We start from the raw sequence: 25,186 nt of genomic DNA, 5'->3' as shown, positions 1-25,186 counted from the left end.
GCAACCTGGAGTACACTGCAGGGCCTGCAGGCAGCACAGCAGCTTGGAAAGTATCCCTTCCAACTCGGCTCTAGACCTCTTGGCAGCTGTTCTGCTCTAAACTTCCAGACAGCTGTTCTGATTTGAGTCTTACAGAGTTTCTCATTTGAGAGTTTTGCAGCTTGGCTTTTCTGAAAGTCTTCTTTGTAGCTTTTCTTCTTTGAGAGAGACTGTCAGCTTTTATTGTTTACTTTGGCTGAGAGGGTCCCAAAGAATCTACTCAGTTTCAGGGATCTCCTGAAGCTATTTTGAGAAAACTGTTACAGAATGGATACATAGTATGGGCTTAGCCAATTAAATTTTTAATTGAATTATGCCGCAGCATAGGTGGAGGCTGGGGTGGTAGGGCAGTAGAGGGTGGGTGGGTGAGCACCCTCATACAGGCAAAGGGGAGGGGGCAGGGAGGATGTGGGATGGGGGCTTGGTAGAGGGGTGGCCGGGAAGTGAGATACCATTTGAGATGTAAACAAATTGAACGGTTAATTAAAAAAAAAGAAATTATAAAAACAAATACTGCAGTTCAAAAACTATTTTCCATTTATTCACTAGATACATATAAGACACCTAGCATGAGACTGAGATAGTTAATGTAGTTTCTAGCCCATCCTTATTTCTGTAAGCTATCTTCCTTCCCACAAATTGAATGATAATGAAGAAAGAGTAAAACCTTGTTCTTGACTTGGAAGATACCTCAGTTAGTAGAGTGGCTTCCATGCATGTTGGGCTCTGAGTTTGGTTCCCAGAACCCACATGTAAAAGTTATTTGTAGGGTTGAGAGATAGTTTATTAGTGAAACTGCCTGCCAGCAAGTGTGAAGACCCAAGTTCAGATCCCCAGTATCCCTGTAAAAATATGAACATAGTCTCTTGTACCTGTAACCTTAGTGGGGAGGGGCTGAGATAGGTGGATCACCAGAGTTCATTGGCAGGTCAGTGTAGCCAGCAAGTCTTAGTGGGAGACACTAAGTCAAGAAATGAGGAACAGCACCCTCAAGTGACCTCTGGCCTCTACATGTATGCAAGTGTAAGTAGTTCTGCACATACACAAAATCCCAAATACTTTTATCTCACAAAATTCGTCTGATTTAAATTTTACAATTAACTGTTCGTTCATAACACATTTAAATAGTATCACTTTATACTCTAAACAGTTTGCTAAACAAACAAAAGACAGGAATAGGAAGGCTTATAACTTTCTACTATCTTAACTTATTAAGAAATCAGACTACTTTGAGTTACTTCTAAGTGATTCCTGTCATCTTGAGTTATGTTCTGTGTGGTAACACAAACCACATGGAAGTTGTTAACTAGGATTTGATAATGTGCACTTAACTGTTCTTCCGTGACTTCTTGGAAATTAGATTTACTGTACTGATGCACAAATGTCTGTAAACACCTGTACCTTTCAAGCATTTTGCGTTTCCATTTTTAGGGTGTTTTTGTTGTTTTAAACAACAGTGTCACCATTTTAAAATAAATTTATAGAATTTTAAAATATTCTTTTCTTTAACCTACAGTAATATTGGTCTTTTATGCATATACCAATGTTCTTAAGGTGCATGTACAGGAAATTATCTCTAAAATAACCTTGTTTTTTAGTGAATGATTAGCTTTGTTTCTAACCTTAAGTTTTAAATTATGTGCTTCCAGAGGTTTTTTTTTTTAAGGATTAAGAAAACAGATATGTCCAAAACTCTTAGAATGTACCTGACACATAAATCAACACTATGCAGACTACTTTTAATACAAATAATCTCCAAATTATGTTGTGGTGATAATGTGTGAATTTTGATTTTTTTTAAATTAGGTCTAAGGTGCCTAATATCTTGAGGGCCACCATTCTGACTGAAGTGTTTCTGTCCTTCCTGATATTTCATAGTGAATATTTAATAGTCATACTGCAGTCGCTCTTGAGTACCTAGGTTGGAGCTGCTGCTGTCTCATATCTCCTTCTAGTTATACTTTTTCCTTTCATTGGAATGAACTCTTAGCTTGTTACCATTTGTGAAGTTGGACTTTATTCTTCCCCATATTATAGTCATATATGTATCACCATGTACTTCCTTTACAGTAAATGTAGGTGAAAATAAATATTGCCTTTTTTGCATGCCAAAAGCAGAGGTAAAGTATTATTATTATTATTTTATATTTTATTGGGGTTTTTTATTTAATTTTTTTTACTTACTCACTTTATATCCCATTAACTGCCCTCCTCCTGGTCACCCCACACACAAAATCCTTCCCCATACCCCCTTCTCTTCTCTGAGTGGGTGGGGAATCCCCCTGAGTGTGCCCCCCCCCCCCACATACACACCTAATTTCTTTGAGGCTTATTGCTTCCTTTCCCAATGATGGCAACAGGGCAGCTGAGCTAGAAGAACGTATCTTACCTATAGGCAACAGCTTTTAGGATAGCCCAGTTCAGTTGTTCAGAACCCTCATGAAGGCCAAGCTCCATATCTGCTACATATGTGTGGGGAGGACTAGGTCCAGCCCTTATATGTTCTTTGGTTGGTGATTCTGACTCTGAGAACTCCAAGGGTCCAAGTTAGTTGACTCTGTTGGTCTTCCTTTGGGGCCTACGATCCTTCCTCCTTTCTTCCATAAGAGTCCCTGAACTCCATCCACTGTTTGGTTGTGGTTATCTGCATCCCTCTGAGTCAGCTGCTGGGTGGAGCCTCTCAGAGTACAACATGCTCCTGTCTGTAAGCATAACAGAGCATCATTAATAGTGTCAGGGATTGGTGCTTGCCCATGGGATGGGTCACAAGTAGGGCAGGTTATTGGTTAGCCATTTCCCCAGTCTCTACTCCATTCTCTATGCCTGTATTTCTTGTAAACAGGATACATTTTGGGTTAAAAGTTTTGTGGGTGACTTGGTGTCTCTATTGCTCCACTGTGGTATATTTACACAATGGAATACTTACTATTCAGCTATTGAAAACAAAGACATCAAGAATTTTGCAGGCAAAAAGATAGAACTTGAGAATATCATCCTAAGTGAGGCAAACCAGTCCCAAAAGGACATGCATGGTATGTACTTACTTATAAGTAAATATTAGCCATAAAAGGCAGGTACCGTGTTACACTCCACAGACCTAAAGAAGCTAAACAAGAAGGAAGGCCAAGTGAGGATGCTTGAATCTTACTTAGAAGGGGAAATAAAATGGTCATAGGAGACAGAAGTAGGGAAGGAACTGGGAGAAAGGGGGATGGTGAGGAGAATGGGGTTTTCGATATAATGTGTGGAGAAGGATAGGAGAAATGGCTAGATGGTCATGAAAATGAGTAGAAATCTGCAACTGTTGGGGTTGAGGAGATGGGGAGTATCTTCAGGAGGAGATAGAGACCTGGGATAAGGAGGTAACCTTAGCTGTGACTCATTAAGTTGGAGATATGGAACCTGAAGAGGCCACCTCCTATAACAAGGCAGGAACCCCAGTGGAGCAGTAAAGTATTATTTACTGTAATTTTGGACATAATTATGCCGGTGCTTGAAACCAGCAAACTAAGGGAAGACCTATAGAATACAGATTAATCAAGTATGGCCAGCTCTTGTTCTTCTACTCTTATATTTTAATATAAAAGATAATGCATCACCTATCTCTGATATAGTTTTTATTTTATAGTAGAGGTCAACACCACAATTTATAGAGATCTTGTTTTATTTCTGAAATAGTTACTTTATTTGAAAGAATTTTTCCTAGGACATGCACATTTGGAACTGTGGTTTTCTTTTTTGCTTGAGTAAATTCACTGAACTCTAGTGATGTTCAGAGGCAGTAGAAGTAAAGCAAGTACTTATGCTTTTCAGTTGTGCCTCCCTCATGCACATGCTCTTAATCACACTCATAAAAGTGTGCTAAGAAAATCATTCTGACCATTGCCTTTGGAAAGATTTCAAAGTTCCCTTAGATGTTAAGATAAAAAGATAATAATCCACCAGTCTCAACAGCTTATGTTTGAGATTCTAAGAAACACCCACTCTCTGACACTTATCAAAGTACTATAATATATTGATACAAACCTAAGTTTGTATATCTTATGTATCTATCAGAAATCAGGGTAACAAGATAGCCAAGAACAGAAGCTCAATGCAATGTGCTTGAGTAGCTGTGAAGTTCTTTCTGGCACCATTCCTTCTTGTTTTGATGAGAACTGATGGGGGTTAACTAATGCGTAGCTCTCAACCCCTCTATTCTAACACACATTTCCATGACTCATTCATTCCCAAACATGTACCCAAGAGAGTTTATCAGTTTTAACACAGAGAAGAAAAGCTAGAGGTTCTGCCATGTCACTTGTTTTTTCCTTCAGTAAACACCAGGCTCTCGCCTTTTGGAGCTTCAAGGTATTACTAATCTTAGTATGAAGTTTTTAACCCTTTAGTCAGGTAGAGGTGGTAAGTTATCATTGATCTTGTAGATAAAAATTGTCTTGTTAACAACTGATATGTGTTTCCTTGTACTTCAGTAAAAAAAATCTAAAGATTTTAGATGTTGGAAGAAACTGGTAGTTCTACAAATAACTTGATAAATTGGGTGTCAGGCCATCTAGCTACGACATTTGATCACCATGGTTCATTTTGGTGATGTGGTTGGCTGATTAGGTGGGTTCACTTTCTGCCTTACAACTACATCTCCATCATTTCCAAAGCTGCACATTCAGTGGAAAAAGACCATTTTCCTTCTATTATAGAGGATGGCTGATCTTCACTTAATTGTCTAGTGCATTTCCTTCTTAGAATGCCTAAATAGGGCCCCAAATAACTGGGTAAGAATTTGAATGTCTCTTTAGGGAAAACATTACCCAAAGATTAACTTGTATCCATTTATATAGCTTGGAAATTATTCTAGTTTGCTTTCTAGTGTTGCAGTAAAACATCATACTAATAGCAACTTGAGGATGAAGGGGTTTGTTTGGCTAACATTCCCATGTCTCAGTTCATCATTGAAGGGAGTCAGGACAGGAACTTAAATGGGAACTCAGAGTCAGGAATTGGAGCAGAGACTGAGGCCATTGAGGGACACTTCTTGCCCTTGCTTTCCATGGCATAATCAGCTTATTGGGCTTGCTTCATTATGCAAACCAGGATTATGTGCTCAGGCTGGGCCTCCCCACAGACTTGCATTCAATCTGAAGGAGGTGTTTTTTCCATTGAGACTACACCTCTTACTAGATAAATGTAGCTGGTGTCACATTGAGAGAAAACCAGCACAAAAATTTCCTAGGACAAAAGTGTGATCATATTCCCTCCCTGTCTACTTCCTCCAGTCTCTCTTCTGTATTTTCCCTGGCCACAGACTGCATCCCTAAATCTGGTTAGGTGGGTTCAGTTTCTGACTCACCGCTAAGTCCCCACCCTTTCCCAGGCTGCACCTTCAGTAGAAGAGGACTATTTTTCTTCCATTTTAGGGGAGGACTGCTCTTCACTTAAGTGTGTACTGTATTTCCTTTCTTTTCTGTCTTGAAAATATGTACTTTTGGACATGAGAAGGACCTAGTACTAAGAGTGTGATTAGTTAGTTGTTTCCTATGGTTTCTTGCTTTATCATGTGCAAGTTTAGACTAAAAATTTTAATTTACTAAATACTCCAATGTTTTGATAGATGTTCAAGATAAACTGTTGAAAACACATATTATTTGAGAGAATATTGAGAGACATAAAATAATAGGAGTGAATGTGCTGTGAGAAAAATGCCTTTTTCATGTGATATTTGTTGGGAAGGGCATAAGGTAGGTGATAGTGGGTAGTGGCTGTCACAGGAAGGTTACATTTGAGGGTATGCCAGAGTATTGTGGAACAACTTCACTAAATAGGAAGAAGCAGGACTTACAGAGCTGGGATGTAGAATGTTTTCATATATACAGGGGCGGGAGTCAGAGCACATGAAAGCACTTACTCACTATGTAATATGTGGTAAAAGTCCTGTTGAGGCTGCATGAAGTCTCTTGCTACCTACTTCTTTGTGGTATCACTGCACCTCTATAATTTATTATATTCTGACTTTCAGTCTTTTGAAATATTATTTCCTGAATTTGAGGATTGCTTTTTACTTCTGTGGGAAAATATGCATCATTTAATTTGCTTTATTGGTTTGATGCGGTTGTATGATTCATCAGCTTTGATGATCAAACCTCAAGCTGAAGGGCTGGGGAACTTTAAAAAATAATAAAATGAAGCATTAAATCTAGGACACAGAATGTTCTGTGTGTAAAAATAGATTAAATAAGAATAATGTATTAATATGAGCCCTGACCGTTTTTCCTCTGATCTGCCTCCAACCTCTCAGGGCCCTGTGCCCATTCCTTATCTTATGGAGCATAGACAGTCTCTCTACCTCCAGGAAAGATGTGGTTAAAGCAGTGACCCGCTGTTCCCTTTCCACGTGCACAAACACACTTAGATATTTTTAGACGTGAATACACTGCTTTACATTTTATAATATGTGTTTAGGTTCTATTTTCATATATTCTTTTGCGTGTTTTTAATTTTAAAACACTAATAGAGTTGGGTTTTGTAATTTTTGTATTAGTATAAATAAATATAATACTTTTGTAATTAAGGTATTAGATGAAGGGATACTTTGTATTGCATTGGCCTTGTCTTGTGTATATTATATCCACACAGCACAACAGATGAGTGACCCTGAAGCCTATCTTCTTTCTTGTTACACTAGTTTTTAATTAAAGAAAACAACTAGTTGGAGGCAGTTACTTTCTGTGAAATGTAATGAAGATTTATTTTGGAAGTGACCTTCACTTTATTAGCTGAAGCAGTAATCAGCAGAATTAATAGAATAATCAAATTATATACAAACTCATAAATCATCTTGAATAGTGCTGTCAAAAGTTCAGCTATTAATGGGTCCTATTGTTTGGCAGCTGTATTAAAAAATTACAACTGCTGATTCCTACCTTGATAGGAACTGAAATTGCTTTTTTAAAGGCTATGTATGATGAGGGCTACCAGCCAAAATGTTTCATGACTCTTAATTGATCTATAATACTATTTGATGTCATCAGGGCAAAGTTGAAATTCAGTCCAGTGTTGGTATGCAGTTTCAGTAAAATCTGACTCACTGTTGGAACTGTACTCTACTAATTAGGCTTAGATTGCTTTACTGTCTGTACTTTGGGGTTAATAACATCAAAGGATCCAGATGTACTCCAAATATACACAATCATCTGAATGATATATCGTCTGAATATTATGTTGCTTTGTGAATGGTTTTTCAGCTTTTAATTGTACGGGCAGTTTAATAACTGAACAGTCTCTAAATATGAGGTTTTTCATGTTTTTCTGTAACAATTTCTGAGATCTTAACTTCTATTAAAATGAGAGAAGTGAGAAATTCTTGGGGCTGAGCTGTGTCTGTTTCATGTATAGTAACAGTAGGTGTTGACTACGCTTGTCATATAGTTGATTATACTGAAAAATTAGCCCTAGCAATGTTTCTGTGCACTGAAGCATTACATTCTGCCAGAATTTATTAAAATGAAGTGAATTTGGTTTTGAAAAAAGGCCAAGGCTTGTGAAACTAGAAAACAAATAGGGTTTTTTTTTTTTTTTGGTGTTAATGCGTGATGATATGATTGTTGTACATGCTTGAAAATGGCATTTTTAAGTGGAAATTTTTACAAAGAAAGCCCTGCCCACAAGTGAAGATTTTCTGTACTTTAATGTCCTTTGTGAGGAATGTACATTAGTGTCAAAGATGGTCAGTACTTTGCTCTCCATGTTTTAGTTTCTTTGTGCTAATTTGAGAACTGCAAAACTTCTGGAAAGTGGGAAGATTATTTTGATAGTAACTGGCAAGTAACTAAAAAAATAGCTAAGATAATTTGAAATGTGTGAACATTCTAAGTATGTATAGATTCATAAGTTGAAATTTTCATTAATCTTAGATTTTTAATCTAAAGAAAAAAAGATGTAAGTCTGAAATCAGACATTTCTATAGCTAGAATAGAATGGATATGAAAAAACCCCTATTGATTTTTTTTATTTAAAAATGGCCATCTCAATGCATAAAATGCATCTTTTCTTTCCATATATTTTATGTTTATTTGTATCATACATATGTTGGTGGCCTAGTGGGAGCAAAGGTCTGTATCTGGTGTCTGTCTGAGTACCTCTTCACCTTATTTTTTGAGACAAGTCTCTTACCAAACCTGAAACATGGAGGTTACCTAGCCAGAAAGCTGTTAGGACCATCTTCCCAGCCCTCTTTCTAAGTCTTCCAAAGATAGTTAAGTGAATATACACTTCACCCCTTTGATTTTTACCTAGTTCATACAAGATATTCAAGTATCCATTTGCTTAAATAACGTTGGCCTTCACTTATGTTTTTCTGCTTTTATTTTATTTTTACTTTATTTCTTTATTTTTGGGTTTTGAGGTAGTGTGTCTGTGATGCAGACCTGATTATCCTGGAACACTCTATGTAGACCAGGCTGTCTTCCCACTTGTAGAGATCCGGCTAACTCTGCTTCCTGAGTATTGGGATTAAGGCATGCACCACACCTGGCCTTTTCCTGCTTTATAAAATCTGTCCCTGTTATCTGGAGTCTCAAATTACTCCACTTCTTAGGTCCTCAACAATCTCTGACCATTAGAAAGCATCTACTTTTTAGGTAAGCAGATTAAGCTCTTGCAGGTTCTATAATAGAGAACCTTTTCAAATATTTCCTTTACTTCTTAAATTCTGTAACTCCTCTGCTGAATGCATACTGACTTCCTTTCCTCTAAACTGCCTCATATCAGGACTGTATAGTTTCATCTTTAGTATTCCTCCAATTGTAACATGAACATTATCTTTCTTAAACTTATCAGAAAGCTAAATCCATGAATTATTCTTTCACGCTCATTCTAAAGTTAACACAGTTGAGAAACTGGCAGGGTGGTAAGGAGTAACTGGTTGATTTGTTTTCAGTCAGATGTCTACATGTAGGTGAATAGGAGCTGACTGACCTTTGTCCATTCAGTCCCTGCCTAAGACCATTAGCAATTATACTAAGGAAGCCTGAACACCTTAGCTAGGATTTGCCTAACACAGCTGTGTACCCTTTGTTTTTCTTTGACTATATAACTTCATGTATGCTAACAAAGGGTAAAACGTGAAAATACTGTATCTGCGGTCAGAATTTTGAGCCATCTCAGTTTGGTAGCATTGTCTTGAACTCCTGTTTTGAGAGGTGGCAGTTAAAGGAAATGAGTTGCCATGTGGAGTAGAAATATCATTCAAAAATAGCCCAGGAGTAACAGAGCATTTAAGGCAAACAATTAATTGAGCATGAGAGCCAGTTTTCTAATAAATAACAGAAGGGTGAAGTTATAGAATATAGAATCCACAGGAGGAAAGGTTTTTGTCCGAATTATACCTCAACATTCTAAAAGTTCTTTGACACACAAGTAAATAAGATATGACAAACAGGGAGCTAGTGAACATTTGAATTTTCAAAACATCTTTGATAACATTTTATATCAAAGACCACTTTAAAAAAATAAATGCTTCTCACCATGGGATTGGGAGTGATGTTCATGCATATAGCTCTGGTTTAAACACAGGAAGGAAGGAAGGAAGGAAGGAAGGAAGGAAGGAAGGAAGGAAGGAAGGAAGGGAGGGAGGGAGGGAGGGAGGGAGGGAGGGAGGAAGGAAAAGGAAGAAAGAAAAGAGAGAGGGAGGGAGGGGAGGGAAGGGGAGGAGAGGAAAGGGGTGGTTTAATTGAGCTCTTACTTGCATGGTGAGCTTTTTATATAAACAATGTTTAGGTTTTTGGTTTTTTAGTATAAAATATTTTTAAATGATAGGAAGTCAGCATAGTAACTTCCTGCTTCACTATTATCTCCTTTCCAGTTTATAGTTGAAACTTAGAGATTATATACATAGTAAATTTTAAAATGTGAAATACTAACTGAACGAAAATTTCACAAGTACCACGTGGAATAAATAGGAAAACGATAAAAACAGCTCTCTGCACACTCCTCAAATAGTGCAAGGGACCTGACAATTAGAGTAAGGTCAGAAGATTGGAATTCACTGTAAATTTTTTACTTAATTTGTTTTTATCAAAAGTTTAAACTTAACATATAAAATCATGATTTTGTTATGGCATTTTAAGAAAAATATGGAATCATACATTGTACTTATTTTTCTCCATCTTCCACTGCCTCCCTTCCTACCTTCTGTTGCTGCTAATTCCTTGTCACCCAAATGTCCTCCTTCTGCTCTCCTGTTACATAGATTCCCTTACCCTGTCTTTTCCCCTCTCACTTTTATTAGCTCTTCCTCTGCTCTCATAGCTCCCTCTCTTATGTCCTGCACATTCATCCACACAATTGCATGCATGCACAATATTAAATTGATATTCTTTAAGGAAAAATACGTGGTATTTATCTTTCTGTCCTGGCAAACTACACTTAAAAAAAAGGTCTCAGGCTGTCCATTTTCCTGCTGTCTTAAGGAAAGCACATAACAAACAAACTTGGGAGGATATAGGAAAGGAAAACCTTTATGCATTGCCGGTGGAAATGTAAATGTATTGGGAAGTACATACTGTGGAAGACAGTATGGAGGTTCCTCAAGAAACGGAACATAAAGAACATGTAGCAATTAATAACTGCTGAGAAAGGAAGAGCCCCCTAATTGGCTAACCAATGCCAAGTGGTCATCTATGAATTCATAGTAACACTAAACAGATTCAAGTGTGTGTGTGAATGTGCATACATGGGCAAACATGTAATAATCATTAGAGAAAGTATAAGCGAGAATACAGACATCACAATAATAAGTAATGAAGTTGAGAAGGAGTTAGAGGGGAATAAAAGAGGAGGTGGTGGGGATGATGTTAATAGTATTCATGTATGAAGTTCTTAATTAAATTTAAACTTGAAAAAAAAACCCTGAAAATAGAAGTATCATTCATCTCTAAGGCTCTTCCATATATACTTGGACTATTAAACTAACATATCACAGAAATACCTATATATGCCTGGTTTTATTGTACTGTTCACAATAGGACATAAATAGGCAACAGATAAGCAGATAATAAATGTGGTACATATATATGGAGAAAATTAATTGTCATATAGGTTAGGTTATTTTTGTTTCTGTACTTAAAATACCCATATGATACTGGATATAACCATGTAGTGTCATAGAAATTAAAGAGACAAGCATGTTCTTATATTTGTGTAGAATAGATTTATTTTTAGCTCTGTGTTGTGAAATTTGGATCTTCAGTGGGAGGTAGCAAAGTGGAGAAAAAGTTTCACATAAAGATTCTTCAAACCAGAAATGTGCTGGTATATCATGTACATTGTCATACCAAGAAAGAGGCAGAGAGAAGATACTGATGAAAGGAAATTCAAAAAGTCTGCAGAGGTTTTTCAATACTTCAATTTAAAAGAAGTTCTTTAAAATAGTTTTTGTGTAGATCTGCCACCATAAAAAGACGATGCTCTTAGTGATAGTGTTTTGACTGAAAAGTGAAATATTACTAATAGCATTTTAAACTTATGTTTTAAGACTAGTTAGGAAGCCCTGATATTTTCTATTTCTAGTCCTCTTGATATCACTATGATAAGCTGTATTAAGGAGTTGACTGAGTTGTAGTTGTTGGGGCTCTTGTCCAAGCATGTGAACTGTAGATCTGTAGCCTAGCTTGTGATCGAAGCATACAAATTGACCCCCAATTTTTTGAAAGGCTTTATTTTTTAAGGCATGAATGATGACTAGTGTTCTATAATTTATGCTAAGTTATTCTGAAGCCCTGGTACTGTTATTAATAGAGATCTGTTTCTGTCATCCAATACATAGTTTTATTGTGACTTTCCTATAGAAGGTTAAATTTAAGGACAGCTGGAAAAGCTGGGCAAAAAGTGAATATATCATCTACAGAATGGCACCAAGAACAGAAGAGGCAAGATATATGACTAAGATGTATGAAATAAAGGCAGTCTCTGGGAGTGAGCTTTTTGAAGGCTATGCATTCTCTTTGGACAGCTTTTTCTAAGTTAAGCGTGATGATTATGCCTTCTAAGAGTGACTGCAGTGCCTAAAGGGAAGCCTGTTTGCCCACAGCCTGATTTCCTTGGGACTGAAATCTGCCCAAGCAGCCCCACCGGATTCAAATACATGTACCTGATAATTTATTAAGTTATCAAGAGTGCTATGTCCTTCCTAACCCATCATGACTTCTTCAAGAAACAGAAATTAATCTGTGTATACCCCATCTGCAAATGAGGCTGGACAGTGTTAAATGCTGATGTTGACAAAGGGCCAAGAGACAGTGCCTATTGGTGGTAGTGGTAGCAGTTACCTTTCTCTAGTAATCACCCATCTTTAGGTAGAAGGTTAGAGTAAGTATCCCTAGATGCTCCTTCAAAGCAGTGCCTGTGCAGGAGGTGACCAGGCTTGAGAAAGTGCATTTAATTTACATATTTCAAGGGAGACACTATACCAAGAACTTTATCAGTTCCTTTGAACTGTTCTTGAGGAATCTGCATTCCATACCTAGTTCTTAAGCAGTTGTGTCTTGATTGTGGCCCTAGTCTCTATACTTCATTGTCTCTATTGTCACTACTATGCTTCAGGTTACTGTCTTCACTCATTCCATCAATGGACAACATCGCTAGCCTTTTCCCCTTCTCACATCCTTTAGATAATTTTCCATTGAATAGCAAAAACTATCTTTAAGAAACAAACAGACAAACTAACTACAAATCCATTAATTTTTCCTGAAAAATAAAACACTGTCTGTCACCCCAGAAAGGGTGCCAGTATCAGACCAGAATATGAATCCTTCCCAAGGTTAACACAGTGGAATCGGTAGATTTGATTGGGTTTGCTTTTAAGAACATCAGTGATGGGTTAATCTGTTCAACATGAACAAATTTTGGTTGACTACAACAGGGAAGGAAAAAAAAAGCCCCAATTCTGGCCTTGCATCATCAGGTCCCTTCCATCTTTTGTGATATAACTGTATATGATATTTATCCCCGGTATGGTAGCCCTATTAGTCATTTTTTTGGACTCTAAAATACACTGAGCCATGTTATACCTCAAGTGCTGGTGGCTATTTGCTCTGGTTGAAATATTCTTCCTCCACATCTTCACATGGTCACATGCTTCTGTTTATTTGATTCTTTGTTCAAATATCAGTTCAGTTTCTCTTATACTCTCCTTCCCAAATCACATTCATCTTCAGCTGTTTGATTGCTGTCAGTAATCTTTAATTATGCTGTTCTGTTGTCTTTTTTCATACTAGAAAAGTTACATACCATCAAGGACAACCTTTGTCTTTGCTTTTGTAACCTAAATGACTAGGACCATGTCTATGGTAGGCCTAATTCCATAAATATTTGGGAATGAAGAGCCAGATTTTAGTGCGTGTTGTGATCAACACAAACAGTTCTCATAGACCCATCACATATCTTTTTGTGGAAGATGGTCTCATTGACCAGGTGCCTATGTTGTTTAAACGCTAGTCAGAGAGAAAATACAGACCATGAACAACTCAAGCAGATTGCTACACACTTTGATCAATGTAGGGCAGCAATTCATCATAGGTAATGAAATCTGAAAACCTTGTCTCTTCACTTCAGGATGTGGCAGCTAAGAGGCTGCAGTATAGTGACCACTTAAGATATTCGGGGTGCCTTACATGCCTTGACTCATTCAACTCAGTGAACAACTCTATGTGTTAAGTTATGATCCCCATTTTATTGTCTCAAGAACCAAATCATAGTCACAGAACTAGTAAATGAAAAAAACAAAAAGGACACAGGCACTGTGACTCCATGGCTTTTGTCCATATTGATTCCATACCCATTTCCTAAAGCTGATCTCTGTGTAATTTGCATATTGTGACTACAGTTGGACACTTGATTCCTTATGACCCGAAAGTTTTGATGGTGATGACTATTGCTCGACAAACCAGCTGCCTACAGGTTCTGTCACTTTTAATACTATGAGTGGCTTTTCAGTTTTGCTATACTACATCACTGTTATAGAACACATATTGGAGTGTTTTTGTTGGTAGCATCATAATTTTTGTTTTCATTTTGGATCCTGCTGAATTCAGTCAAAAATGGACAATAACAATGGAGACTAGCTTAGGATCTTGTGGACATTTCTTTTCCTTGAGGGGATACAGTGGATTCTAGGGCAATGGGAAGTCCAGAGCTGGCCCGGGTGAAAAAGGAACTTGAATACTAGATAGCGTTTTGGGGAGAATTGATGCTGTGCCTCTGATCTTACCCATTTTTCCCTTTCTGGAAGATAGGTCCACAGCAACAAACATTGTAGCATTCATTTGTGACACTTGCTATCCTTCCAGCTAGAAGAACACTAAATACCAAGACAGGGAAAAATTAAGATTCATAGTGTAACTGAGATTGTAATAAGTAATATAACTTTAATCAGTAAGCAAGATGTAGTAGTATAAATACACATTGTTGTATATAATTTATAAACATGCCATGTAGTATATAATATATAGTAAGACTAAAGGTATGTAAATATAACAAGCACTGAGACTTTTATCCCCTCATTTACATGTATGTAAAATAGCCACATCCTTGTAGTTCTCTTCTACACTCATTTTTCAGGCTGGCATGTACTTGGTGAACTGGCACGTGTGTATTGAACCTCATTGAAAGCTCAGTGTATTGTTTTAAATATACTGCTCTGACACATGTTTACCTATGCATGTAGTTAGAAGAAACACTGTCAAATGTTGTGCAGATGCAGTGCTGAATTATGTCATGATATTTAGGAGACATATTTTAGTGGAACTGTGGTTTTATCAATGCGCTATGTAATCTGGGTGTAGCTAAACTACATTGGCAGTGATCAATGGTTAAGATATTCTCTTCTATCCTTTTGGAAAATGACATGATACGTGTTTAACTAGAACAGTTTAATCATTTTGGAGGAACAAAAAGATCCAATACTTAAAGTAGGCTAGTAGATTTTCCTTTAGTTTCTCAATACTTATAACACTTATTATTCTTATATATCTACTGTATTACAGCAAGTAGGTATAGCAGAGCCACACATTCTTTTAGACCCCACAATGCTACTACAAAGTGCACCAAAAATGAAGTCCTGAGGCTTGCTGCTTTTCGTCAGCACTAATACATTAACACTTGCATCAGTCGGTTGCTATTTCATATGCTAGAATCAAACACTAAGCCATATTCTCTATAAATATATCCCATTGTGAAGTGTTCACTTTTTGTTTGGAGCACTTTTTTTTTAAATTTCTGCTTAACCAATGCCCTTTATAATATTTTAAAAAATGTGTTTCGCAAAGTATTTGTTATTTGTTAGGAACTTTGAAGGCAAGCATTTCTACTGTAAGTATAACTATACTATCTTCAGTTGAGAACTTATATATAGTAAATTTAGTATATATAAAAGAAAAACCACATGTATATATTGTCCCCCCTTTCCCAGAATTCTTCCCCTTATTCCTCCTTACCTTCACCTCTGAAAGGGTGACCTCCTATATCCCCCTTCCTTGGGGCATCAAGTCTCTACAGGATTACAGACTCCCACTCAGGCCAGAAAAGGCAGTCCTCTGCTACATATGTGCCAGTGGCCTCAGATCAGCCCATGTATTCTCTATGTTTCTTTCCTATAGTATGTAGAACAACAGTTAACAAATCATATTATGTTGAAAACCAGGTAATTTTTGATGAAATGCAGAGGCCTCTTGTAGCCCAAATTTTATAAAAGGTTTATTTTCAAAGGGATATTAAGTAACATATACAAACACAATTGTATGTTTCATAAAGAAAGTTATAAAAAACAGTGGTCTTTATAAAAATTACATTTCATTTAAGTGCATTTAACAATCTCTTGATAACATGGTAACATTCTGGGATATAATGTTTTATAGTATTTCAACCTTATACAACCTGGAATTGAGTCAGATTTTTCTTCCCTGTTTTTTTTTCCCCAAATCTAAGAAAACATTTAAAAATAATATTTTCCCTGTGGAGAACTGATGCAACAATTTCTCTCTTGCTGTGAGCGTGCAGGGGATTGGGGAAAGCAAACGTGAGAACACAGCCTAGTCTGTCTAAGAGGGAAAATTCTGTAGGTCAGGTGTTGACAGCTCATCCCTACCTATGTCTCAGCAGTTTGGAAACACTGCAACCACAGTTAGAACCTAACAGTATTCCCCACACAAATGAGAACATTCATTTGGGCTCTAAATCTAGTTCAGTGGATCTGTGGGAAGTAGACCAATGAAGTTTCATGTGAATTCTTCCATTATTAGCAGGAAATTGACAGTGAAGATCGTGCCAGTCACCTTGGTCCTGACTTCCTGTATATCAGTCCTCTCGCTAAGATGCATACCACATGACAAATGCAGCTAAACAGTCCAAACAGGAAGATTATTTTTTCTAAATCTCAATAGAATCAGTTAGATTACAATGTCTTAGCATCAGATATACTAACATATTATTGCGCAATTTGTCATCCTAATGGTGAGCAAGATTAACAGGAAAAAACAGTCTTTAGTGTCCTCCATAAAACGTATAGTCTACAGGTTCTAAACCATGTGGAATATGCTTAGTGGGTCTATTATGTCCTTAATTGCCTTATTCTGATTTTCTCAGTGTAAGAAAAATACAAGTTTCCTTGTGCACTGATGTTGTACATCAGGAGATTATTACCTCAGACCTACTCTACCGTGCCTTAGCTACTATGTGCATCCAAAAGGATTCAATCTGGGAAAAATTGGAAAATAGTAAATCCTATTTAATGAATGTCAGTTATCTCCAGCATATATAATTTTCATTGTGTCTTACATAGATTATGAAATACATTCTCAGTACAGACTAAAATAAAAGACATCAATGCACTCAGATTTGCCAAAGTTCAAAATGTGGCTGCATTTACTTTAACTACTTTTAAAAGCTTACTCATTTTTATTTCTATACGCCTGCATACTTGTAGCATGTGTATGTAGGTTCCTGGGGAGACCAGAAGAGGATGTCAGATGCCCTTGCTATTGGAGTTAGAAATGGCTGTGAGCCTCCTGATACAGGTGCTGAGAACCAAACGTCTGAAAGAGCCGTGAAGAAACTAAGCAACTGATTCGCTGCACTGTAACTGTCATTCTCCACTCTCCTGGAGGAAATACTACTCCAGTGTGGTTACTTGTAGTTTCCTCTAAGTTTTGTGCATTTCACATTTGTATATCCTTTTGATGTATAGTGAGAATTTTTTGTATATGAAGTTGATTTTTTTAAATGAATGATACCAGTCAGTTCTTTCCTAAATTTCTGTTGTCAATCAGCTTTTGCATTTTTAAAATACAGCACATTAGTAGATAAGATTAGCTTTTATGTATTTTATTATTTATGGTATTCCCTTGTATGATATGAGAATTTGGACAGTTGTTTGTATGTTTATAGAGTATAGTTATTGCAAGGTATTCATACATCTAAAGCCAAATGCATAGTTGTTAGTTTTGCAAGGTTGACCTCAGGTATAATAGCTTGACAGACTCTGTCAAAGTTGGTATATAATACTTTTGTTCATTACACGGGACGGATAGAGAACTAAGTTATTCAAGGTTTATAGCTCAGAGCACTGACAGATTCCAAATTATAATTTTAACATGTTCCCTTACCGAAAAAATCTGATTATTATTTCTCTCCACATGCAAGTATATGACCAATATGTTTGGTTAACAAAGAGAACTCAACTTGAGCGTCAGTATGCAACTTTTTTTTTTAATTAATGCTTCAACACATAGGCACAACTTCCCTTGGAGCTGAGGTCAGTGCCCATCTCTTTAGAGATTAGTTGGCATAAAATGACCCAAATCAAACTGTTGACCTGACCACTCCCACCCTAAGACTATCTGGTCCATCCTATCCTGTCCTTAAATTGCTTCCTTAAAGCTGTCTGATGAGCCAGTATCTCTAGGCAAACAACAAACAAACAAACAAACAAACAAACAAACAAGAAAACCCACTCCTTTCAGGCATGCCATTTATAGGGCATAGAGATTACCCCGCAGAAGCTGGAGACAATGGCTAGATCTTAAATCTTTGTTTAAACTAAAATTATTTATTGCACATATAAGTGTCCATTTGTTTGTCAACTTTCCTCTAGATATTTTGGGTTTATAGTGGTACATAAAACACTATATTAAAATGAACATATGATGTAAAATTCTGCATATCATATAATTTATAACTTCTTTACAAACATTATTTTGTTTATTCTTCAAAAGAAGTATATGTGAATAAATGCTAATATAGGGCTGGTGTGCAAAATTAGATACACTGGAGCTCATTATCCTGTTTCCATGGTCACATAGCTAGTATGTGGCATAGTTGGCCAGGCAGTCAAAATTCTTCCTTAACCCCTATGCCTAACTGTGTGCAGGAAGAAAGTTGTGTACATCTTCTTCCACACATGTAGCTAGGATTTTGTAAAATATTTAAGTAGCAAGAAGATTTGCTACTCTGAAAAGGTATGCATCTTCCACTTTACTGTAACAAATTGTTGTCCTTATGGAGAGATTTAATAACTACTATTGTATCTGTACATCTTTTCTTAACTACTGCTTCCCTTTTGACTTTCTTTTCTACATGTTTAAATGTTTAAAGTTCTATATTTTGCCGATTTGAGGCTTTTATGTTTTATTGGAATCTGTTTCTGACTCATATCTTCCTATATTCTTGTTGTTTCTCATACTTACAACTTGGACTTTTCCTGGAATTGATTCTGAACACAGTGTGAATCAGAGATAATTTTTCAACAAGATAAATGTAACCTGTTGTTCCCAAATCTTTTTGTCATGGCCCATTTTACCTTGATTCATAATGCTACTACTTTAATAATCATTTCCATGTATATATGTCTATATGTTAATTTTCTATTTCTGCTCTAACTGACTCAGTAGGATAAAACAACACAAATTTATTATCTTACATTCCTGGAGGTCAGCAGTCTGAAAGGGACCAGCAGGACTGCATTCCTTCTTAGGGCATGAAGGAAGGCTCTGTTCCTTTCCTTTTCTAGTTTAAAAAGGCCACCTGCATTCTTTGGCATGTGTCCACCTTATACAAACAGCATCACTCTGACCTCTACGATCATCTGCATATCCATGTGTCTGACTTTAACCTCCTGTTTCTTCTTTTGAAGACCCTTGTAATTGTGTTGTGCTCACCAGGATTATCTGATTGCAGGAACCCTAATGTTATGTACTTGTAAAGTCCTTCATGCAATGAACGATGTCCATAGCTCTCTGCAATTACAATGGGGACATGTTCTGGTGTAAATATTCAGTCTACCATAGTCATCTTTCCGATATTCCATTGTGCTTTTTTCACATTTTTGATTAATTCATTTTAAGCACACCTATAACCTCTATCTAATAATTCTATCTAAATAAGGACTTACAGCTTTAGCCCTGCTCTTAACTTGTGTCTACAAATTCTCAATAAAGGGCTTGGTATGTTTCTTTCAGTGTTGTGTAATTGTAGGTTTTAAAATCATCACTGTAGGACTCTAAGTTGTGAAAGTAGTTGAAATCCAGAATTATCATTTACCCAGAGCCATTTTTCTTGATATTTCCTTGGTAATGGGTGTAATTTCAAATTTCCATCGTCTGTGAGCGTGGAACCCTGATTTTAATACAGAGGTATAAGCTTCCTCTACCCTGAGCTTAGACAAATCAGCATTCTCTTTCTATCCCTGCCCCAGTAGAGTTCATTTCTTTCCTAGATCATTTTACAGAGGTGTAGTTCCTTAAATAATCAGATGTCATGAAAGATGGTTTCCTTTTCTGCTCCTTGTACTGTCCAGATCTTAAAGCTTTTTCTCGCTAAATGGACGCTGAGTTGTTTGTACTTAGCAGAGTGACACAAGCCTATTCCTTACAGCTTCTGCTGCATGCTGTGTTCTGAGTTCTTACTTTCTAGTTAGTCTTGGCTCCTAGAGATTCTGCTTACCTCTATGGTAACTGACAACTTCAAAACTCTGCTAAAGTCTTCCTTGTTCAGTCTTTCTTTACCCTTCTCTGAGTGTCTCATGCATCTCTTCTGGAGGATGTTTGTGCCTTATGCACCTTAGAAATGCAGGAGCCAATTTTAGGGGGAACATTTAACTCTTCCTTAGGGACACTTTTGACATGGCTACAATTTTAGATATCAATATTGTATTATTAATCACGATTCCTTTGTTGTATAAAGAAATTGCTAATATTACATCTGAGAAAGAGTAATATAGTGAAAATTATATATTATCAGATGCTTTTTGTGTAATGCCAGTTACTATGTGTAAGATACCTAAATATTTTTACCTTAGTTTCAACCCAGTTATCCTAATTCTCATTTTTTCTATTCTCTTTTCAGAATGTGTGCTGTATTTGGTGGAATCTATTGTCTTCGCCATTCTGTACAGTGCCTTGTAGTGGACAAAGAATCCAGAAAGTAAGGCTACTATAAGTAACCTTCCTATATTTATACACCAGACAGGGGTGAAAAATATAGAAGTTGCTTTTTAAAAAGTGATTCTTGAAAGATCCTCCTTGGTATTAATAACATATCAACCTTGATTAAAAGTAATTTGTGTTTAGGTCTTCCAGAACAAGGAAAGTGAGTTCAGAATATAGAAACTAAATTAATTCCCCTGCAATATGACTATAGCTCCTGATCATTCAAGCTTGGAAGACAAATCATTTCAGCTGCCGGGGGTAGGTGATGAGTGATGTTAGTTTTCCTTGTGGCCTTACCTCCTCTAATTGATTTTCATCAGATGACAACAAAGCCCTCTGTTATTGCATTTTTAAAAATGGAGCTCACCTAAAGACTCATCAGATTAATCTCTGCTGATAATGCATGTCACTTCAAGAGAAAAGACTTTAATGAGTTTTTAGGTAGATTGTTGTCATAAACTATGCTGCCCTGTTATCTGAGGATAAATTCTTTTACAACAGAATCAGGCTACAAGCTGGTTAAGGATTAAAGTATGAGTTTACTCACTTTCTAACAATACATGAGCACCATCTATTTACTTATATTTTGTATTTTAATTAATTTTTTCTAGAATTTATTATTGTAGACTAATACATAACTCTTGTCTGAATTAAATTCAGCTAAAACACTATTGTACAATTTCTGAGTATTACCTTGGAAAAGAAATAACTCAACTGGATGGAGTTTTAGGGGGTGTTAAAACTGTTTTCTTCTTTCTTAGATGCTCTTAAGTACCTATCAACCAATATTTCATGGATGATTATTTTAGTACTATATTAAAAGTGTTGAAATTAGAATAGTTAATAACTAAAATCTTAAACAGCTTGTTTCTTTATGTAGTAATTTTGTATAGTCTAAATGGAAGAAATTGGCCATTAATTTCTCATAATTGAATTATAATGTTATAAGCAGTTAATTTAGCTAGGATTTAGTTCTAAAAATGAGTAATACAGAGAATCTTTGAGCTTTTTGCTGTAAAAATTGACACATGATTTTAAGTTCTTAGAAAGTATAGTTTAGCAATCCAACAGTACAGAATCATACTATTTAAATAAAAGCAGTGACAGTATACAAGGGACTATCACTAAAGTCTTTGGATATTCAGATTTTAGCATGAGGAACTCTATGTAAGGTAATGAAAAAGCGGTTGTCTGTATGTCACATAGTTTGTTTTTCCGTAGACAGTGATTTTGAAACCCGAATGCTTCCCTGTGACAGAAAGACAGATAATGAGTTGCTTGTTTGGTGTTTATTTGCTTAGGTCATTTTTATCATCTTTGGGCACTATTCCAGGATCCACATGTGGGTCTCAGTGACATGAAGAATTTGCATGGCTCCTATTTCTTGTTGGCTCTTTCTTGCTTGCTTGCTTCTTGCTTAAAATAAGTATGCTAGTACTGAAATAGCATTTGTTCAAATAAAGGATGCATTTACCTTACCTCTGACTTATGTTTATGAAATTATTCTGAATAAACTATCTACTTTCATGAACTTACACTGATTCTAGTTGGAAGGGATAGGTGAAGATTACAGGTCTTAGATACCATAAAAACTTCGACTAGCAATTTTAAAACTGTAAAGTGGCCAAGGAAATTGACTAAGTAATTTTTTAGATATCACCAGGAATTAATGTTTTATTGGGTTGGTTTGTTGGTATTTTGAGATAGGTTTTCACAGTGTACCCCAGATTACAGATGCTTGTCACCACTTTTGGATAGGAAACTAGTTATAAGCAATACCCCAGTAGAATCTAATATAGATCATTTTTAGAGGACATTGAGAAACAGGGCTCTGTAAGGTGAATTTAAATATTGAGGCGAGTGTACTGTGTTCTATGATAAGCTTGGGGTCCTAGATAATTTATTGTAAGGCTTTGTCTAGGTGTACTTGCCCAATATACTGGTAGAATGAGTTTTAGGTAATAGGCAGCTTGCTTCTAGTCTTTTGTATCATCATATAAGTTCCAAAGCACCGTATTTATTAACAAAACCCAATCCTGCAATAAGAGGGGCTATTGACTATTATTGCTGTGAATAATAGCAAGTCTTTTTTATGGCAAATTCCCTTATTTGTAAGATTAGAAGAATTCAGAAATAGTCATTGAGTTTTCTTTTAGATTTGACCTATTATTTGGCTACATTAAATACTATTGGAAAGTACTTAGCTGACTCTTTAACATTTAGAAATAAGAGATCTTAAAATGTTTCATATGCTGAAGTGTGGGCCAGTTGTCACATTATTGGGTAATGAGAAATTAAAAACAAATTGTACACTTTATTTTTAAGCAGCTAGCTCAGTGCCTCTTCTATGCTCTCGTCCTTTACCAACTCCCATGCTAGTTGTTATGGTGTGATATGATGTGATAAACAAAGTAAATAAAATATAGGTCCTCTGTTTGTAATTTGGGATTCAAGGGAACAGTGCAGCCTTCAATGTCACATAGACTGTATTTGAATTCTGACATTGATATTTTCAATCTCTGTGAAACTAAGCAAGAGGTTTAACCCCTCTGTGCCCTAATGTTATTATAAAAAGTGGAGTGGCTGACAAGCCATACCTTGTATGGTTGTTGTAATATTACCAGAGCAGATAAACATCATAAAACCATAGATTACACATACAGGTAGTTTAGTAGTATATGTAATTGGAAACCTTGGCATGTCATAAAGGAAGAAGGCTCATTGTGTTCTATGCTTTGCCAAGAAGTGTGAGTTAGAATTTTTAAACAATGTTAAGTAATACTGCTGATATGGAAGGAACATAATGGAAAGAGATCCTTTATCTCCAGAATCACCATTGCTTACCCTTTTCCTGTCTATATTCTGTTTGCTCTCACAGAGTACTTCAGTCCCCCGTCCTTTCCTCAATTCATTCAAGTCTTAGCTGGTTTGTTTCTGTGTAGCAAGCACTGGGAATACAAATGAGAACAAGACAATCGGGATTTTTGTTTCTGTGCAGTTTACGAAGACCACTGGAAGACATTATCAAACAATTAAATTAACCAAGTAATTGTGTATTGAGATTCATTTGGTTCACAGATCAAGCTTTCCTCTATGAAGATAAAATGCAGACAGCCTTTGTGGCTTTGTGTCATTTCCAAGTAAACTCAAAGGCATTCTGGAGCCAGTTGATCGCTGTGGGGCACTCATTTCTTTCCCTCCTTTTGTTTCTCACCTTGACAGCTAACAATGAAGTGGTTGTGCATTTCTGTACCTGAGACATTCTCATATTATTTGCTTAACTCTCTTTGATCCATACAAACAGTGTGAATGTAGCACTCCTACCAAACTACACACGCTGATACCCTGCCAATTTATTTAAAGCTGATACCTCATGTAATACTTCGCAAATGGCCTTTCCTCGACTTACGGCTGAGCGGTACTATTATTTTTAAATTGCCTGTGTCTGCATCTTCATTATTACCTATAGGAACAGTACTTGGCAAAGATACTTGTCATATTTTGGTGTTGATTAAATGAAGTATCAGCTTCTTAGCAGTCCACTGCCTTATTAAATGCAACCAGAGTCTAAAGCAGCAGCGGTGGGGTGAGAGAGAAGAATTACAAGAAGTATTTTAAGGTGGAATGTACAATAGTAGCGGATTAGATTTGAAGAGAGATTTGGGTTCGAAAGTTATAACTATTGGTTAAAACTGTACTTGATAGAGAGATTACAAGGGAAGAAAACAAAAGTAGGGCTGTGATAAATTCAGTTTGGAGCATACCATGCTAGATAGAGAAAGGAAGTAGGTAATTGTAACTTAATTGTGTACTTGAAATGTGATTAGAACAGATTTTAAATATCTTTGCTCCCAATGATAACTGGGTGGTGACTGGGTGTGTTGATTTGATTCTGTTATTCATTACACAGTGTATAATACACCAAATTATCACAGTGTATTCCTTGAGTATATATGGTTTTTCTTTACCCATTAGTCTTAAAAGATTAAGTAGACTGTATCAAGAATACATAATGTAAAAGATGATGTACAATTTATGAAAAGGTCAGAGCCACAACTAAAAACCCATCTTGTTAATGGGTTGAAATGACTGTAGTAGATGTTCAGCTCAGAAGTACCGTTATGACTATTTTGAAACCATGTTTTGGATGATGTAAAACTGGAACCTAATGCCTTTGAGAAAACTCACAAGCTGTGTCCAGTAGGAACACCTGTTTTGCTTCTTTCCACGATTAGGAATCTTATCATTTCCTTAATTAACATTTTTCTTTTTTATTATTTAATTTCTAATTTCCATAGTCTGTAATTACCTGGGGTTTCTGAAGATCAAAGGGATTGCGTACCTGTTAATACTGTTGTTTTCTCTTCTTGACTGAGTTCCAGATGTTTTGTTTTAGACTCGCTGAGTTTTCTCCCCTCCTTTATTGTCAGTTTGCTATGGATGCTCTCATATCAGTGAACCAAGAGCTGAGTAAGTGCTGCGGTTTGTTGATTTAGAAAGCCTTGCCCATGAAATGTTCTGTCTGGCTTCACTGATTCTTCTGATCAGCTTGGTCATTGTGTCCCTGTAACTAGAAAGTCCTATCATGTTCCTTCTCAATTTACTATTTATGAGGTTCAGCAAGGCCCTCTGCTCAGTCCGAAACGCTGTTAATCTTTAATGGCTTCCTCGGGTTT

The 25,186-nt window shown here is 36.4% G+C and overlaps 1 protein-coding gene and 1 long non-coding RNA gene across 4 annotated transcripts in view; one reads left to right on the top strand and one right to left on the bottom strand.

Annotated features, from left to right (window-relative positions):
• Nucleotides 1-25,186, top strand: part of Chm (CHM Rab escort protein) — a 158,761-nt gene that overhangs the window by 90,025 nt on the left and 43,550 nt on the right. For all 3 annotated transcript variants that reach the window (NR_197594.1, NM_017067.2, NM_001433732.1), the window contains 1 exon segment: nt 20,428-20,505. Coding sequence is in view for 2 of the 3 variants with exons in the window: in NM_017067.2 (NP_058763.2) it covers nt 20,428-20,505 (78 nt within the window). In the remaining variant the exon portion in view is untranslated.
• LOC147998287 (uncharacterized) lies at nt 555-25,092 on the bottom strand. Its single transcript, XR_015646631.1, has 5 exons — nt 24,853-25,092; nt 23,355-23,458; nt 15,525-15,680; nt 14,300-14,389; nt 555-2,741 (listed from the first exon to the last, which is right to left on the bottom strand). It is a non-coding gene; the product is annotated as an uncharacterized LOC147998287 (long non-coding RNA).

Source organism: Rattus norvegicus, chromosome X (genome assembly GCF_021556685.1).
Source record: "Rattus norvegicus strain SHRSP/BbbUtx chromosome X, alternate assembly SHRSP_T2T, whole genome shotgun sequence".
NCBI classification, from domain to species: Eukaryota; Metazoa; Chordata; class Mammalia; order Rodentia; family Muridae; genus Rattus; species Rattus norvegicus.
This window is presented reverse-complemented; position numbering and strand designations above follow the sequence as displayed.